Source organism: Hyperolius riggenbachi, chromosome 4 (genome assembly GCF_040937935.1).
Source record: "Hyperolius riggenbachi isolate aHypRig1 chromosome 4, aHypRig1.pri, whole genome shotgun sequence".
In the NCBI taxonomy this organism is placed as follows: domain Eukaryota; kingdom Metazoa; phylum Chordata; class Amphibia; order Anura; family Hyperoliidae; genus Hyperolius; species Hyperolius riggenbachi.
This window is the reverse complement of record NC_090649.1, coordinates 215,268,196-215,286,274: the sequence shown is the minus strand read 5'-3', so window position 1 is coordinate 215,286,274 and position 18,079 is coordinate 215,268,196. Positions and strand designations below refer to the sequence as shown.

General features: G+C 44.3%; 1 protein-coding gene across 1 annotated transcript in view; it reads left to right on the top strand.

Annotated features, from left to right (window-relative positions):
- The window catches only part of CSMD1 (CUB and Sushi multiple domains 1), a 2,205,021-nt gene that overhangs the window by 1,549,933 nt on the left and 637,009 nt on the right, over positions 1-18,079 (top strand). The window contains 3 exon segments of the mRNA XM_068281348.1: positions 605-931; positions 3,495-3,689; positions 5,989-6,127. Of these exon segments, the coding sequence (XP_068137449.1) occupies positions 605-931; positions 3,495-3,689; positions 5,989-6,127 (661 nt within the window).

Sequence of the window (18,079 nt, the reverse complement as noted above, 5' to 3'; positions counted from 1 at the left end):
TGCAAGCTGGAAAAGCATTCATTTCTCCATTAGGCCATGGTATATCCCTTCGATGGGCAGAGCTACTGTTAATTTTGTCCCAGTGTCCTCATCACTTAGTCATCTTGTAAAAACGACACATTGTATTCCATACATCGCCAAAAATGTTTCCTAGATTTAATTCAGCTTATTCTCTCTTTTCTGACCTCCTCTTTAGAACTTTTTTTTCTAATGCGTGTGTAGTAAATCTATTTTGTAGATAAAATAATGAAACATTTTCTATAAGAAACATTGATTGAGTCATAGCACTGGCCCTTTAAATCTACAGATCCAATGTATTCTCTCTGTAATCTATACCCTTCCTGTCTCCAAAAACATTATGGATAAGACTTGATATGCAGGTAATAGATCACAGACATGTAAGTGATGTTTCAATCCAAAATAGTAAATAATTTAGGCATGCGTGACATGACAAAAATGAGATTGAGTGCAGGAAAATGTAGTTAAATCTCGAATAAAATTACACACACACATACACATACACACACACATCAAGTGTGTGTGTGTGTGTGTGTGTGTTTTAGTTTGAAAATTGATTTGTAATTATATATTTTTTTCCTCACAGTTTCTTGCTTCTTTAATTTTACCACCCCTTCTGGAATAATTTTATCCCCAAACTATCCTGAAGAATATGGAAACAACATGAACTGCATATGGCTAATTATATCAGAGCCAGGAAGTCGGATTCATCTCATCTTCAATGACTTTGATGTGGAGCCACAGTTTGACTATGTTGCAGTAAAAGATGAGGGCATTGCAGAATTGCCTGCTCTTGGTACATTTTCAGGAAATGAAGTGCCTTCTCAGATTGCAAGCAATAGTCACATAGTGCGCTTAGAGTTTCAATCTGATCACTCAACAACTGGAAGAGGCTTTAATATCACCTACACAAGTAAGACCTTTTAAACATCAGTCATAGGCATTTTGATCATGGAATATTGATCAGTATTGTATTTAATTATGTTACTGGAATAAGCTGAATGTACCATTGTCAGGTTCAGGTTTCACTTCTATTTTACATAAAAGAAAGCAGAGACATAGGTTTTGTCTTTGTTTTTCCTGGAAGTTTACAGTAGAACTAACTCTTTCTAGTCTGGCAGCTTCTGCATTTGTTTAAGTTGTATATTTTTCATAGTAACACACAATACATTCACCAGTATATTAAAATTGCTAAATCACTGTCTATGGATATTCTCACATACTGTTGTAAATGCATCTCTTTATCTAAAAGACAGATCTGCTAATAGTTCAAGTCCAGATTTTTTTCTAAATATATATCCAGGTGATTAAAATCATTGAGAATACTGGTGAAAAAAAAAAAAAAAAACAACTTCCTTTAGAACTTTTTAAACCTGAAATTTTTGGGTCATGAGACCAAGCCACAGAAATGGATAACCTGCTTTATTCTGACCTCTCCTGGGGTTTAGCTATATGGACACTGTCCCCAAGTCACTCTCTATATCTGTTTATTTTTAACTATTGCATGGACACTAGTGAGCTTATCTAAGTATAAAAGAAAAATTACTCATTGTTGACCTTTTGATGAATTAGTACATTTAGATGGACTTTAAAAGGCCACCACATGGTAATAATGACAAATATCTTTTGATACAGTTAAGCTGTTATATGACTTTTTAATGGTTGTGACTATCTCAGAATCAGCAAACTTTTAAATTGTAATTATCTTTATCTATACTAAGGTATTTTTTATTTCCTGTAGTTATTTATACTATTAGTTTAATGTTTTAAAATCACTATATGCTTTTTATAAGTATCAATGGACAGCACTCCTATTGTATCGTCTCAGCGATGTGCCAGAACAATGAGTCAAGCAGCACTCCCGACTCAAATATCAGTTTGCAAGTTGTAGAGAATGGCACCATCAGTTGTATCTTTGCTCTTTTATTGTTAAAAAGACACACAAGACATCTTGATATAACAACGTTTCTGGTATTTCTCAAATCTGTATCAACTATACGACTGACCCGTTGGAATTGACTATTCGAAATAGAAAGTATGGTACTGGGAGGATGAAAGCTATCAAAACACAATGTTGAGTTGGTGTCTGTGTGCTTAATGTATAAGTCTGTGCTCAGCCCCCCTTTGGACAACCTCACCATCGTGTCCAGAAAGCTCACCTCCTGTTGGTCACTATGTATGGTCAGACGTATGCAAGGACATTGTACATGTAACTGTTCAACCAATTCAACCAGGCTCAAATGTGGCCCCACCCACACGCAAAAAACGTCATCTATATAACGATACCAACAATGGGCATGTGACGTAAATAATTTATTTGTATATACGAATGACTCCTCGTACAGATTCATGAAGATGTTTGTGTAGGATGGGGCCACATTCAAGCTCATAGCAGTGCCCCTAAGCTGCAAATAAAACTGGCCCTCAACCAAAAAATAGTTACAAGTTAGTACTAATCTAAGCAAACCACATAGAAAGTCAACCTGAACCTTACTAAAGTCAGAAGCACAAGTAAGAATATGTTCAACAGCCTCCACACCTCCATCATGTGGGATGGAGATGTAGAGGCTCTCCACATCAAGTGTCACAAGAAAGGCTCCCTTAGGGATAGGTGAAAGTTGATTTCTATGTTAGTTGACTATATAAAGCAGACTGTACGTAACTTTAGACACTGACATTTACTTGACAAAGGAGGAACTCCCTCTGAAACTTTGTTATATCAAGATGTCTTGTGTGTCTTTTTAACAATAAAAGAGCAAAGATACAACTGATGGTGCCATTCTCTACAACTTGAAAACTATATGCTTTTTATGTTTTTTAGTAAAGAACAGGTGGTACTCTTAAACAAAAACCTTGATTAAAAGGATAAAGCATGGAACAATGGAAATTGTCACCCCCATGCATATGGCATATTCTTATATTACCACTTTGCTGCATCCAACAAACAGCCAAACTTAAAAAAAATGTTTTACTGTAGTAGCAGAATTGTAAAAGGGTTGGGCTACGATAAGTAAGTCAGCTTTTTTGTAAGGTATAGAAACTTTACAATTCAGGAATAAGTATCACCATTATTGTACATTTATATCATCTAAAAATATTATGTAGCACTATACAGAGAATGTTGAATAGATAACAATGCTTACTGTCCCTCAGCAGGGCTCACAGTCTAGTGCCACTATCACAATCTAAGGCAGATATGGGGAGAAGTCTGGTGACTGAACTGTGTTTAACATGTGTGACTTACCTGTGTTTTTTGCTGAAGGAAGCTAGGACTAGGGGACAATATAAACCAAAAACCTAGTCCCAAACCTAGAACTCTTGTATGTAGTTTCCAACTGTACATCCAATTATGTGGATCTTTATGGTTGTATTAAAATGTTGACTTGCTAGCTTCACACTTTTTGTATTCATTGTGTGTGTTGTATTCTCATAAAATGTGGTATATATGGAAACTAAAAACATTTTTTCCATGATAGCTTTTGGTCAAAATGAGTGTCACGACCCAGGAATCCCTATAAATGGAAGGAGGTTTGGAGACAGGTTTCTTCTTGGAAGTTCAGTCTCTTTTCATTGTGATGAAGGCTTCATCAAAACACAAGGATCTGAATCCATCACTTGTATTATACAAGATGGGAATGTAGTGTGGAGTTCTACCGTGCCAAGATGTGAAGGTGACATAGATTTGTAATTTGTGCTTTTATATTTATGTTTGCTTTTTGCATGAGAAGACTTGCATGATAGTTGTCTAATATTTTTTGTACTTCATAAAACATTTTTGTCAAGCAGATATTTTTTTTCCTGTTGGAAGCTATAAGCTCTGTTCTTTTGTGTGAACTGTGAGATAATGTAAACAGAGGTGTTTTCTTTTTCTATCAGTTTCTATTTCCTGTTTTTAGGTTAAAGTGGATCTAAACTCAGAACTTCCTCTCTGCTCTATAAGATATGCAACAGCATAATAATTTTTAAAGAAAAACATTTCTTTGTTACAGCTGATACAAATCCTGCAATAAATATGCAGTGTTTCTACTTCCTGCTTTCATGGAAGCTGAGGGATCAAATTTCAACTTTTGCTTAGACACAGATGAGGGGGAATTAGACAGGCTAAACTCACTAAACACATATAGGGTGCATTTCTTTCCGTTTTCCTTCTGTCCTGTGCAAGAGTTCAGGTAAACTTTAAAGGACCACTATGGCAAAAACATTGTAAAATTTAAAATAAATATAAACATATAGAAATAAGAATTACATTTCTCACAGAGTAAAATGAGCCATAAATTACTTTTCTTCTATGTTGCTGTCACTTACAGTGGGTATTAGAAATCTGACATTACTGACAGGTTTTGGGCTAGTCAATGTCTTCATGAGGGATTCTCAACATGGCCTTTATTCTTTATAAAGACACTCCTTGAAAAGGATAAAGGGCTGGTGCACACCAGAGCGGTTCTGGAGCGTTTTAAAACGCTTGCAGGGAAAAAACCACTTGGCTAATAAAAGTGAATGGGATGGTGCACACCAGAGCAGCTCATTTTTTCCACAAACGCAAACTCAGGGGCTGCAGCATTTTTCAAATTTCTGAGGTGTTTGCGCCTCAATGTTCAAGTATAGGAAAGTGGAAAACTGCTCTGAAAAACGCTAGATCAGAGCGGTTTTCCATGCGTTTTTGTTACAGAAGCTGTTCAGTAACAGCTTTACTGTAACAATATTTGGAATCTGTTACACAAAAACGCTCCAAAAAATGCTAGGCATGTGTAGAAAACCTCTCTAAACATGCCTAGAATCGCTCTGAAATCTGCTTCAAAAACCTCTAGCATTTTGCAGATCTGCTAGAGGTTTTTGGTGTGCACTGGGCCTTGTACAAAGATGCTGTCCAGCCTCCCTGCTCGCTACACACCATTTTAGCAGTTTAATGGAGCAACTGCTATTTACTGTGGTTTTGAAAATAAATAAAGCCGTGAGAATCCCCCATGAAGAGATGGGCTAGTCTAAAACCTGTCGGTTCTGTCAGATTTCTACCTACCGAAAGTGACAGCAATATAGAAGAAAAGTAATGTATGGCTCATTTTACTCTGGGAGAAATGTCATAAAACAGAAGCATGTATAGATAGAGATGTAAGGAAAGAAGTATACCAAATTAGGAAGGATATGGGTGATAATAATTTTTAAACATTTTTTAATAGTATGTTTGTTAGTGCCATTATTTGTAATCCTAATCCTAACATTGTGTATAGTGCTTTTCTCCTGTTGGACTCAAAGCGCTTAGCTGCCCAAAGACTTCTTACTAAATAGGTACTAATCCTAGCCAGGATTCGAACCTCAGTCTCCCATGTCAAAGGTAGAGCCATTAACCATCTTAAGGTAAGGTTTTTAAATTTAGCACATTATTAAAAATTATTATCTCTTCACCTATCGAATCAAGAGGGGGCATGCATCTGGAGGTCACCTTATTAGTAAGGGCACCCAGAGCCCACTGCAAAATGTTTAATAGTAGTTAATCCCACCTTCCCGCTTACAAGTTGTAGATTAACCCCTTGTATGTCAAGGGGTTAATCTACACTTTTTTAGTCCTATTTTACAGAGTGCTATTTCCTCTCAATGTTGAGTGAGAATTAATCATGCAGCAGATGTCCACATGGGTGGGCCTCAACATCACTGCTTCTTTAAAAAAAATGTATTTTTTTATAGAGATTAGAAACAGTTTCCTCTAACCAAATGGACTCACATCCCTGTCACACAGTAAATGCATCAGTGTCTGTGCCACAATGGCTGACATTTAGTTCACTGGCTATCTGCTATGCATGAACTTTATTTTTCATTTGAAAACATACATTGTTTTTTACATCACTGTGTTTTTTCAATGCATTAGTAAATCAGATCTGGGCAGTGTAAATTGTAAAACAATATTTATTTTGAAACCCTTCAATTGTGGACTTTAACAGCTAAGTTATACCTTGTTTTACCTTTATTCGGCAGCACCTTGTGGAGGACACTTAACAGCAACAAGTGGAGTCATATTACCTCCAGGCTGGCCTGGTTATTATAAAGATTCTTTAAACTGTGAATGGGTGATTGAAGCAAGAACAGGACATTCCGTTAAAATTTCTTTTGAGAGGTATGACAATACATTATGTATGTATTTATTTATTTGTCTTTATATATCTATACAACCAGGGCTGTATTTAGGGTTTGGGCTCCCCTAGGCACTCCAGACCTACAACCCCCCAAGGACATTGGTGGTGCGCATTGCGCAACGCACAAAAATGGGCATGGCCACAGAATGTAGTGGGCATGTCCATAACATACAGTGGGTGTGACAAATGAAAATTTCCTAGTGAGAGTGCAACCCAAAGTCAGTGGGCCCGTGTTTCCTCCCTGGATATTCGTAAAGTGCCCCCAAACAAGCAAGGACATTTTCCCACCATAAAGACACAGTAGCCAGTGTTCTCTCCCAAAAAATAGTGGTAAGTATTAGATTGTGAGCTCCTCTGAGAAAAGTCAGTAACATGACTATGTAATCTGTAATGTGCTGCAGAAGATGTCACTGCTATATAAATACATTATAATAATATGGTAGGACATTAGACTATGACTATGGTAGGATAAGATTTTGAGATCCTCTACGGACAGTCAGTGTCATGACTATGTACTCTGTAAAGTGCTGCAGAAGATGTCAGTGCTATATAAATACATAAAAATAATATGGTAGGACATTAGACTATGACTATGGTAAGATTAAGTTTTGAGCTCCTCTGAGGACAGTCAGTGTCATGGCTATGCAGGGGTGGCTCCAGAAACTTTTAACTTTTTTAAGTGAGTGGTAAGTAGGTACCTGTGGTGCGTGCAGGGAGCCATAGCAAAAAGTGAGCTGCACACTGAAAGTGGTTGTGACCACACAATGAAAAGTGCCCATGGTCATAATTGGTCATGGACAGCCCAACTGTATAGCAAGTGCGGCCAACTGGATTACTGGGAGGCATGCCGCAAGAACGGAGGAAAAGGACAGCAAGGGAGGGCATGGTGGGGTGGAGGAAGCCTCAGGTAAGTATAAAGAGTGTACCATATCAGGGTCACTTTAAAGGACCTCTGAGGCCAACATTAAAATCTATTTTTTTTTACTCTCCTGGGGCTTCTTCCAGCCCCTCGCAGCATCAGTATGTGGCAGATGACGTGGATGCACGGGCACAAATCCGGCGCAGAAGACCAGACCCGCCGGCGGGGTCAAAATAATCACGGGCAGTCAGCAGGGACCTCCGGATTTGCTGTGAGGGACTCAGAAGGCTTCAAGGGGCTGGAGGAAGCCCCAGGGGAGTAAAAAATAGACATGTTGGCCTCGTAAGTCCTTTAAGTAAAGCGCTTAGTGCTAACTGCTAGTAAGCAGGGGCAAACACAGGATATTTAAGGGGGGGGTTCCTGAAAGGTCCAGAAGCACGTATGTCCCCGAGTGCTTCCGAATACAGGTGGCTCCATACTGCCCATGCACAAAAGTGTGCTGGCGTATTACGGAGCTGCCTATCTTTGGAAGTACTCAAGGACACGAGTGTTTCTGAGGGCTTCTGGTAGCAGCAAATGTGAACGGGGTACAGCGCTGGAACAACTCCCCAAGAGAGGAACAGGAGATAGACTTAGTTTGGACAATTCAGTGGAATATGCTACATAGTGTCACATAGCGCAAGCGATACCCATATGATGCAGGGATATATGCATCTGCGGAAGATGGCGGCGCTATATAAATACTAAATAATAATATTTTGCCTCACCAGGATTGCACTTTTATTTAGCTTTCCTGTATGACAAGAACACACAGCCAGCTCTAGGGGAAGAGGGAAACAAAGGTGAATGAAGGAGGCTGGTGCACACCAAGAGTGCTTCTGAGCGTTTTTCAAATCAACAGTGATTTGAAAAGCGCTTGACTAATGTTACCCTATGTGGGTGTTCCCACAGCAGCGTTGTGATTTTTTCAAAATCGCAGGTATACTGCATGTAGCATGTTTTTGAGCAATTCATTCAAAAATCGCTCTGAAAATCACTTCACAAAATCACACTCACAAATTGCTAGCGATTGCTATTGTCATTTTGGCGTGCACTAGCCCAGAGAGAGGAGTGGAGAAATTGAGAATAGCCTGAGATGGAGCAGAGAACTTATCTGTATTGCAGTCCCACATCAGACAGGCTACTTCCCTGTAATAGGACTCCTGTCCCTGTCAGTCTCTCACACAAGTCAGAAAGAAGCCCTCCTGGAGTCTAGGGACTGTCAAAAACTTTTCAGCTTGTTAAACACCTTACCCACACATGCAGTCATTATAACAATGGGGAGAGACCAGACAGATGTTTGCCCACGGACCCTGAGTCCAAGCAAGCTCTGCATCATGCTGTGCATATTTACCAGCTTGCCTGCACTCTAATTTCATCATGTCTGCCACTTCTGTGCTGTGGAGAGTCCAGGACTCCATAATCAACATTCTCTCACTGCAGGCTGCATCTTCTTGTGAGGGAAGCTGGGCTGCCTCTCTCATTCTATTAGCTGGAGGGAAGCACCAGAATTAAGAAGGGAGGGAGAATGAGGCTGTTTATATTATGCGGGCTTCCCTGGCTGAATACACAGCTCAGTGCAGGGGGGAGGTTCCAGACACCCGGAATAGCCCCCTCAGTTCGCCAGTGAGTAAGGTAGTCAATATATAAGTGTGAGGCCCCGGGTAGAATAATATATGTTCATATATGCATTGCTTAAATAGAAAGTTCCAGAGCTAACTAAATCAGATTACACCAGCAGTGAAAGGGTTACACACTAGAGACAGAGAGATGTGGGACTGTGTGATCAGTGCTGCTGGCATGTGACAGGCAGAGAAGAGAAATGAAGTGGAGAAGAGGTGTCTGCTTACAATGGAGAATGCCTGTGAGGTCTGTGCAGCCAGTGTCCCTCTCCCGTTGAGCATGATGATGCAGGAAGCTGATTGAGGGAGAAATCCTGACGCTGCGCAGAAAAGCTGCAGACACCAGGCAGGACAAGGACCCTTGTAGAGCTTTTGCCATTTTAAATGATGTGCGTCCTGCTCAGCTGGCAGAAAGTGAGTTATGCAGCTTCAGTGTCGCAAGTCTGACCCTGCCCTCCCCCCCCCCCAATTAATTGGTCGGTGGTGTGCTCTGTCATACACTCTAAGGCTCAGCCCCGCTGAAGAGGAGGTCGGGACTAAACCACTGCTAAGCATGGCTAAGGAGGGCAGGTGCCAGCTGCAGCTACCGTGGTCTGGACCAGACTCACCCCCAACACCCCCCCCCCCCCCCAAAAAAAAAATGATAATCCGAGGTCCACTCCAGAGGACCAGAGGAAAAAGATTAAAAGAAATTAAATAACACACCATATAGGTGGCCTCTTAAGAGATACGTCCCTCTTTCACTTTACATAAGAAGTATCATATACTGAAGTTCTTACAAGCTAGCTCTGTTCTGCTTGGTTCACACATGAAACGGTGTCCTGTCATTTGTTCACAGTTGACATCAGTTTTGCATGTGTCTCTATAGCTGTGTTCACACAGAAATCTATACAATTTCACTCTGGTCTAGTCCTGTAAGTTTTGTATGTGTGTCTATGGGTGTTTTCACACATAAAAGGTTTACATTTCTGGACTAGTCAGGAAAAACATATGCATAACTGACAGGACAGGACAGTACAGGACCAGACCGGAAATGTGCAGACTTATGCATGAACCAGGCCTTAAACCGTTAATTAGTTTCAAGGTGATACAATGATAAATGTTCTATCTATCTATCTATCTATCTATCTATCTATCTATCTATCTATCTATCTATCTTTATTTATACAATAAATAAGTCAATGTTGGCCTCCTTACATAATAAATATCAAATACTGCAGGTTTTACAGTAAAGACCTGAGGCTAACAGCATGGATTTGGACAGTTATATCAAAGTAATGTTCAAAATCATAGTAGTTTTTATTTAAGTTTTTCTTTGTCTTCCTAAAGCCTATAAGCAGCAAAAAAAGATATAGAGATGGGCACAGCTGCATAAAAGCCCTTTATTGTGGCCGGGTGGACACAGTGGTTACAGCAGTGGGGGGAAAATATGTCTGACAGCTGTTTCGCAGAGATTAACTCTGTTTCATCAGAGACCGTCTCTGATGAAGCAGGGTTAATCCCTGTGAAACAGCTGATAGATATCTCTTTCTCCCCATTGCTGTAACCACTGTGTCCACCCAGCCAAAATAAAGGGCTTTTATGCAGCTGTGCCCATCTCTATATCTTTTTTTTTGCTGCAAACGTGAATGTCGATTGAAAAACGCTGCAGGTAAGCCCAGGTGTGGTATTGATCCATCCCGGCCAGGCACGTGCACAGGGGGGTGCTCTGGGTGCCCAGGCACCCCCCCTTTTTAAAATCAGCAAAAAAGGCCCCTCTGATCGTGCAAAATAAACCCCGTCCCCTACAGCGGCAAGCCCCGCCCACCCGCGAGAAGCTCCGACTCCGCCTTGGGCACTTTCAGGTGAAGAGGCCTGGATAGGAATCCTAGTGTGGCATACTGACCTCACCCTCCACCTAGGACCCATACTGACCTCTACCTCCCCAAGCACCCATAGTGACTTCTCCCTCACCCACAGGGACCTCTCCATCCACCTAGCACCCACAGTGACTTCTCCCTCCCCAGCACCCACAGTGACCTCTCCATCCACCTAGCACCCACAGTGACCTCTCCCTCCACCTAGCACCCACAGTGACCTCTCCCTCCACCTAGCACCCACAGTGACCTCTCCCTCCACCCAGCACCCACAGTGACCTCTCCCTCCACCCAGCACCCACAGTGACCTCTCCATCCACCTAGCACCCACAGTGACCTCTCCATCCACCTAGCACCCACAGTGACTTCTCCCTCCCCAGCACCCACAGTGACCTCTCCCTCCACCTAGCACCCACAGTGACCTCTCCCTCCACCTAGCACCCACAGTGACCTCTCCCTCCACCTAGCACCCACAGTGACCTCTCCCTCCCCCAGCACCCACAGTGACCTCTCCCTCCCACAGTGACCTCTCCCTCCACCTAGTACCCACAGTGACCTCTCACTCCACCAGCACCACAGTGACCTCTCCCTCCCACAGTGACCTCTCCCTCCCACAGTGACCTCTCCCTCCACCTAGCACCCACAGTGACATCTCCTTCCCCCAGCACCCACAGTGACCTCTCCCTCCACCTAGCACCCACAGTGACATCTCCTTCCCCAGCACCCACAGTGACCTCTCCCTCCACCTAGCACCCACAGTGACCTCTCCCTCCACCAGCACCCACAGTGACCTCTCCCTCCCACAGTGACCTCTCCCTTCACCTACCACCCACAATCACCTCTCCTTCCCCAAATCTAGCAGTGATCCTGCCTACCCCAGCACCCACACTGACCTATCCTTCCCCCAGCACCCGCAGTGATCTTTCCCTCCCCCAGAGGCTACCCTCCTGTCCCCTGCAGCACTTACAGGGACCTCCCATCCCAAAAGCAGCGCCCACACTGATCTCTCCCAACACACAGCATCCACAACTACTCCCTCCTCCAATAACTACAATGACCTCTCCCAGCACCCACAGACTAGTGACCTCCCCTTCCTCCAGCACTCATACTGACCTCTTCCTTCCACAGAACCCACAGTGGCCTACCCTTCCACCAGCACCCACACTGACCTCTACCTCCCCCAGCAACCACACTGACCTCTACCTCCCCTAGCAGCAACTATGCCATTCATAGCAGTACCAACAGTGACCTCCCACTTCCTGCACCCACCGCAATCCCACCAATATTCAGCACCTACATTACACTCAACCAGTAACCCCCACTATAGCAAGCACCCAGTACTTGCACCAAGCAACTTTCACCCAATACTTATATCCGACCTCCATATGGCACTTAGTACTTGCATTATTCACCCTATAGCTGGCACCCAGTACTCACACCCACTTGGCACAGTACTTGCACATTATCTGAACTCACATAAACCAGTACTAGCACCCAAAGTACCTGCACTCAGAATCCACATGACACACAATGCCCACCCATAGCTAGCACCTAGTGCAGGCAATGCACCAAGTATTCGCACCAATGTACCTGCACCCAACACCCACATGTTTGGTTTCCCCGGCTCCGGCCGGTTCTAGCACACTTTGGGATCTGACTAGGGTCTGAGCGCTAACACGATAGCATTTGCAACAGCAGACGAAGGGCTACTGACAGGCCTGTCCTATATATACCCAACCATGCTCCACAGCGCCGCCCCAGTCACTCAGCCAATCCGGACGCTGGCTGGAATCAGCTGACCGCGCGTCAGCTGACTCCCCTCCTAGATGCATAAAGGTCCTGTCGCTCGGCTCGCACGCGCATAGCCCTTAACCTGTGAGCAATAGAAGGACCAGGCAAAGTCTTAGCATGTAACCGCATGGCAGAGGCCGCTGACTGATACGTGGAGATAGCCGCCATGCTGCTTGTCTCTGCGGCGGTATCTCCGCTATCTATTACAATTTCTACTTTTTTAAGATTATTAGCTGTTTATTGATCTGATAAATAGTTATGTCTGTGTTCAAATACATTTTTGCCAGTTAGGTAAAACCACAATAGCTGGTTAATATGTTGCTTGAAAGAAAACACTCTACAGATCAAAAAGGTTTTTGTTCTTAATGAGAACACAGTTATCACAGTGCCATTTTTGAAGTGGGTCTTAAAGTGGCAATGGACAGTTTTCATGCCCGGTTAAATTATTTAATTATACGATATGTCATGTGTTAAGAGTATTTTTAATAACTTCACATGCTTTGGAATTAGTTTCAGTGACAAATTCAGTTTATAAGCAGATTAATCAAGACCATGATTATGCAGCTTTTATCTCTTTTTGAAATCCACATCTTTCAACTAATCTGTGCTGACAACTATAATATTGTACAATGTTCTGCATTTACAGTTCAAGAGGGTAACATCTCTGCAGACAAATCTGAATAGTATTCACTGAGCAGTGTTATATTGTATCAAGAGATGGTGTCAGCTCACTGGTTAAAAAAAAGAGAGAGATAGCCAGCAGAGAATGATTTCATGCTTCATCATCTGTCATAAATCTAAGCCCTAAAGATTCAAGGAGCAGAAAATTGTTAACACAAGGTTACAGAGAAAAAAAAATGTAAGCAGACACGCTGGGCCATGTTGTGGTTAACTCTATCACTGTAGCTTATTGATTGATCTGCAAGGTGATACACATTAAAGTGATTTTTTTTTAGAAGTTGGCTACTGTAATAATAAACACTTAATTAACAGGAGTATGTGCACAGTATGACTTAGAGCACCTGGAATGCACATATTTATTCTCTTTCAATTAGGCAACTCAGTGAAGTTAAAATAGTGGGCTATAAACCTTGGTGAGCTTTTATTAATTGCCTGTTCATAATTAAGTCTTATAAAATAGTGACACTGGGAGTGTACCTAGAAACGACATCTAGTTTTAGGTTCTTGTGTATTATATGCTGTTGCTAACTATTAGATATCTCACCCAGTGCTCACTTTATTTTGTCATCTTGAAATTATTTTTTCCCAAACATACATAGCTGTGCAGTTGTTACAATGACTATTATTTCATGTTTCACATCGCTGAACCAAAAAGTTTGAGCATAAGGAATTATTTACAATATTGCACATACCAACTGCTATGTTGCTTCTACCTGAAACAAGTGTATGCAAGGTATATTAACCACTTCACCACTGAGGGGTTTTACCCCCTGAGCACCAGAGCAATTTTCACCTTTCAGCGCTCCTTCCATTCATTCGTCTATAACTTTATCATTACTTATCGCAATGAAATGAACTATATCTTGTTTTTTCCGCCACCAATTAGGCTTTCTTTAGGTGGGACATTATGCCAAGAATAATTTTATTCTAAATGTGTTTTAATGGGAAAATAGGAAAAATGTGGGAAAAAAATTAATTATTTTTCAGTTTTCAGACATTCTAGTTTTTAAATAATGCATGCTACTGTAATTAAAACTTATGAAATGTATTTGCCCTTTTGTCCCGGTTATAAAACCGTTTAAATTATGTCCCTATAACAATGTTTGGCGCCAATATTTTATTTGGAAATAAAGGTGCATTTTTTTCAGTTTTGCGTCCATCCCTAATTACAAGCCCATAGTTGCAATGACTGACCACCAGTCATTGCAACTGTTCACGGTATGTGTGTGTGTGTGTGTGTGTGTGACAGGTGCACATTTGTAATACCCAGGAGCACTGCATATACCTATCTACCTGTTGTTCAGTGCACCCACCTTCCCATGTGAGCACATGCAGTGTGATATTGAATACCACCAGTCACTGTACCTGTTCACGGTACATGTGTGTGACAGATGCACATTTGTAATACCCATCACTGCATATACCTACCTGTTGTTCAGTGCACCCACCTACCCACGTGAGATTTAATACCACCAGTAACTGTACCTGTTCACAGTACCCAGGCAGTTGCACCTTTGTAATACCCATCACTGCATATACCTACCTGTTCAGTGCACCCACCTACCTACAGTGTGATATTTAATACCACCAGTCGCTGTACCTGTTCACAGTACGTGTGTGAGACAGCTGCACATTTGAAATACCCAGCAGCACTGCATATACCTACCTGTTGTTCAGTGCACCCACCTACCTATGTGAGTGCACGCAGTGTGATATATCACTCAGTGCATACCTGTTAACTGCACCTGTGTGACTGCACATTGTATTAGTCAAGTCAGTGCATACCTTTCACTTCATCCCCACTGATATCTACAAAATGGACAAAACAGGTAGAGGCAGACCCAGAGGAAGGTCAACCGGCAGGTCTGTTCAAGGTCGTGCTGATGTCATTTCGTGCAGCCTTGGACCAAAGTACAGTGCTCTGAAGAAGGCACGTCCCATCAACTCCCAAGATTCTCAAGACGTGGTTGACTATTTAACACAGAACACCTCATCTTCCGTAGCCACCAGCACTACTCCAAGTACCACATCCGCTACAGGAGTTGTTTGGTGGGGAATTAACTAATTCACAGCAACTACTGTTACAAGATGAAGGCGCTAAGCAAGTTACACCACCTCATATGTCTGAGTTAGGTGACACTATGGACGTAACGTGTGAGGAGGAGGATGATGAAGTACCTGCTGTTGGTGCAGTTTATGATGAGGTGCCTGAGGCAAGCGAAGCTGGGCAGGATGATTATGATCATTATGATGATACGGATGTTACGTGGGATCCGAAGAGATAAGATGACCAAGGGGACAGTTCAGAGGGGAGTCAGAGAGGAGTAGGAGGAAACAAGTTTCTGAAAGAAGCAGGGGGAGCTCATCGTCAGAAACAGCTGGTGGCAGTGTCCGGCACCAAGTGTCGCCACCTATGGACAGCCAACCAACATGCCCTTCAACATCAGCTGCTGATGCCACCATAGTGCCATCTACCCAGGGGGGCTCAGCAGTTTGGAAATTTTTTAGTGTGTCTGCCAAAGATCATAGCAATGCCATCTGTTCTCTGTGCCTCCAAAAATTGAGCCGTGGAAAGGCCAACACCCACGTAGGGACAACTGCCTTACGAAGGCACATGCAGAAAAGACACAAACTGCAATGGGAAGAGCACCTGAGCAAAAGCAGCACACAAAAGAAAAGCCACCCTCCTTCTCTTCTTCCTCCTTCAGGTGCAGCATCTTCAGCCTCTTTCTCCCTTGCACCTTCACAATTACAGCCATCCTCCACTCCGCCTCTCACCTTGAGCGGTTCCTGCTCCTCTGCCCACAGCAGCATTCAGGTGTCTGTGAGGGAAATCTTTGAGCGGAAGAAGCCAATTTCTGCCAGTCACCCCCTTGCCTGGCGTCTGACAGCTGGCTTGGTGGAACTGTTAGCTCGACCGCTGTTACCAGGGCCGGCCCGCTCATGAGGCGGGGTGAAACTTTTGCCTCAGGCGGCAAATTTCCAGGGGCGGCACCCGCCCGTCCGTGGGTGCGGGGAGCCGGCCTGCCGAGCTGGAGGGGAAGCTGGCAGGACGGGGGTATTGGGCCAGCGGCGGGGAGGGGGGTCGGACCCCCCCGTCCCTCGCCTGGGTCCCCCGTCCTCCGCTCCCCTCCAGCCTAAATAGAAGCAGCCGTATGTGTAAGAGGCACGGGCGGGGAGACACTCACCTCCTCCTCGCTCCAGCGTGCGCTCCACTGACATCACTTCCTGCAGGACGCTGCAGGAAGTGACGTCAGTGGAGCGCACGCTGGGAAGAGGTGAGTGTCCTCCCCGCCCGTGCCTCTTACACATATGGCTGCTTCTATTTAGGCTGGAGGGGAGCGGAGGACGGGGGACCCAGGCGAGAGAGGGGGGGTCCGACCCCCCTCCCCGCCGCTGGCCCAATACCCCCGTCCTGCCAGCTACCCCTCCAGCTCGGCGGCCCCCCCCCCCGAGGGGGGGGGGAGGGGCGGCGGTGACAATTTTTTAAAAATTTGCCTCAGGCGGCAAAAAGTCTAGGGCCGGCCCTGGCTGTTACCATACCAGCTGGTGGACTCTGAGGCCTTCCGTAAATTTGTGGCCATTGGGACACCGCAGTGGAAGGTACCAGGCCGCAATTATTTCTCTAACAAGGCGATACCCAAACTGTACCATGAAGCTGAGAGGCAAGTGGTGTTATCTCTGGTACACAGCGTTGGGTCAAGGGTCCATGTGACCATAGATGCCTTTTCTGCCAAGCACAGTCAGGGCAGGTACATTACTTACACAGCCCATTGGGTCAACCTGGTGACCGCTGGCAAGCACGGAGTACGTGGCTGTGCAGCGTACCTACTTGTGACCCCTCCACGGCTTGCAGGCAGGCCTGCTGTCACCTCCTCTCCTCCTGCTACATTCTCTTCGCTGTCGTTGTCCTCCTCCGTCTCCTCCTTGGCTGAGTGGCAGTTCAACTCTACTGGCGCTGCAATCTCCTCTCCAGCTACACAGCCCCAGCTCCCCAGGGCCTATGCTGCATGCCAGGTACGACGGTGTCACACCATATTAGACATGTCTTGCCACAAAGCAGAGAGCCACACTGGAGAAGCTCTCCTGGCTCTGAACAAACAGGTGGATCAGTGGCTGACCCCGCACCATCTGGAGATCGGCAACGTGGTGTGTGACAATGGCAGCAATCTCATTTCAGCTTTGAATTTGGGAACGTTGACACATGTACCCTGCACATGTGCTCAATCTCTAAATTCAGAGATTTGTGTCTAAGTACCCAGGCTTACAGGACATCCTAAAGCAGCCCAGGAAGGTGTGTGGGCATTTCAGGCGATCTTACTCGGCCATGGCACGCTTTGCCGATATTCAGCAGAGAAACAACTTGCCGGTGAGTCGCTTGATTTGCGATAGCCCGACTCGCTGGAATTCGACCCTCCTGATGTTCAACCGCCTGCTACAACAGAGAAAGCCATCAAAAAGTATCTTTACAACTACAGTCAAAGGACACAAACTTGGTGAGTCGCAGCCAGTGAAGGCGCCATCAACGACTTGATCCCATATGCCTTCTTCCTGAAGCGTGCCGTGCGTAGAGTGGTGGATCAAGCCGTGGAAGAGCATGAACAGGAATAGGAGGAAGAGTTGTGGGATCAATTCTCAGCAGAAGCAGATGATTCCTCAACACCTGCGGCAGCACAGAGGGGGGAGGAGGAGGAAGAGTCGTTTGGGGAAGAGGAGTGAGATGATGAGGAAGGTGTTGTTTTGGAGGAGGAGGATGAGGCGGAAGAACAACCACAGCAGGTGTCGCAGGGGGCTTGTGCCGCTCAACTTTCCCGTGGTATTGTTCGTGGCTGGGAGGAGGAGAACTTAGCTGACAGGAAGAGCAAGAGGAGATGGATAGTATGTCTGCATCCAACTTTGTGCAGATGGCATCTTTCATGCTGTCCAGCCTGTTGAGGGACCCCTGTATAAAAAAACTCAAGGAGAATGAGCTGTACTGGGTGGCCACGCTACTAGACCCTCGGTATAGGCACAAAGTGGCAGAGATGTTTCCAAATCACCAGAAGGCAGAAAGGGTGCAGCACTTGCAGAACAAGCTGGCAACTA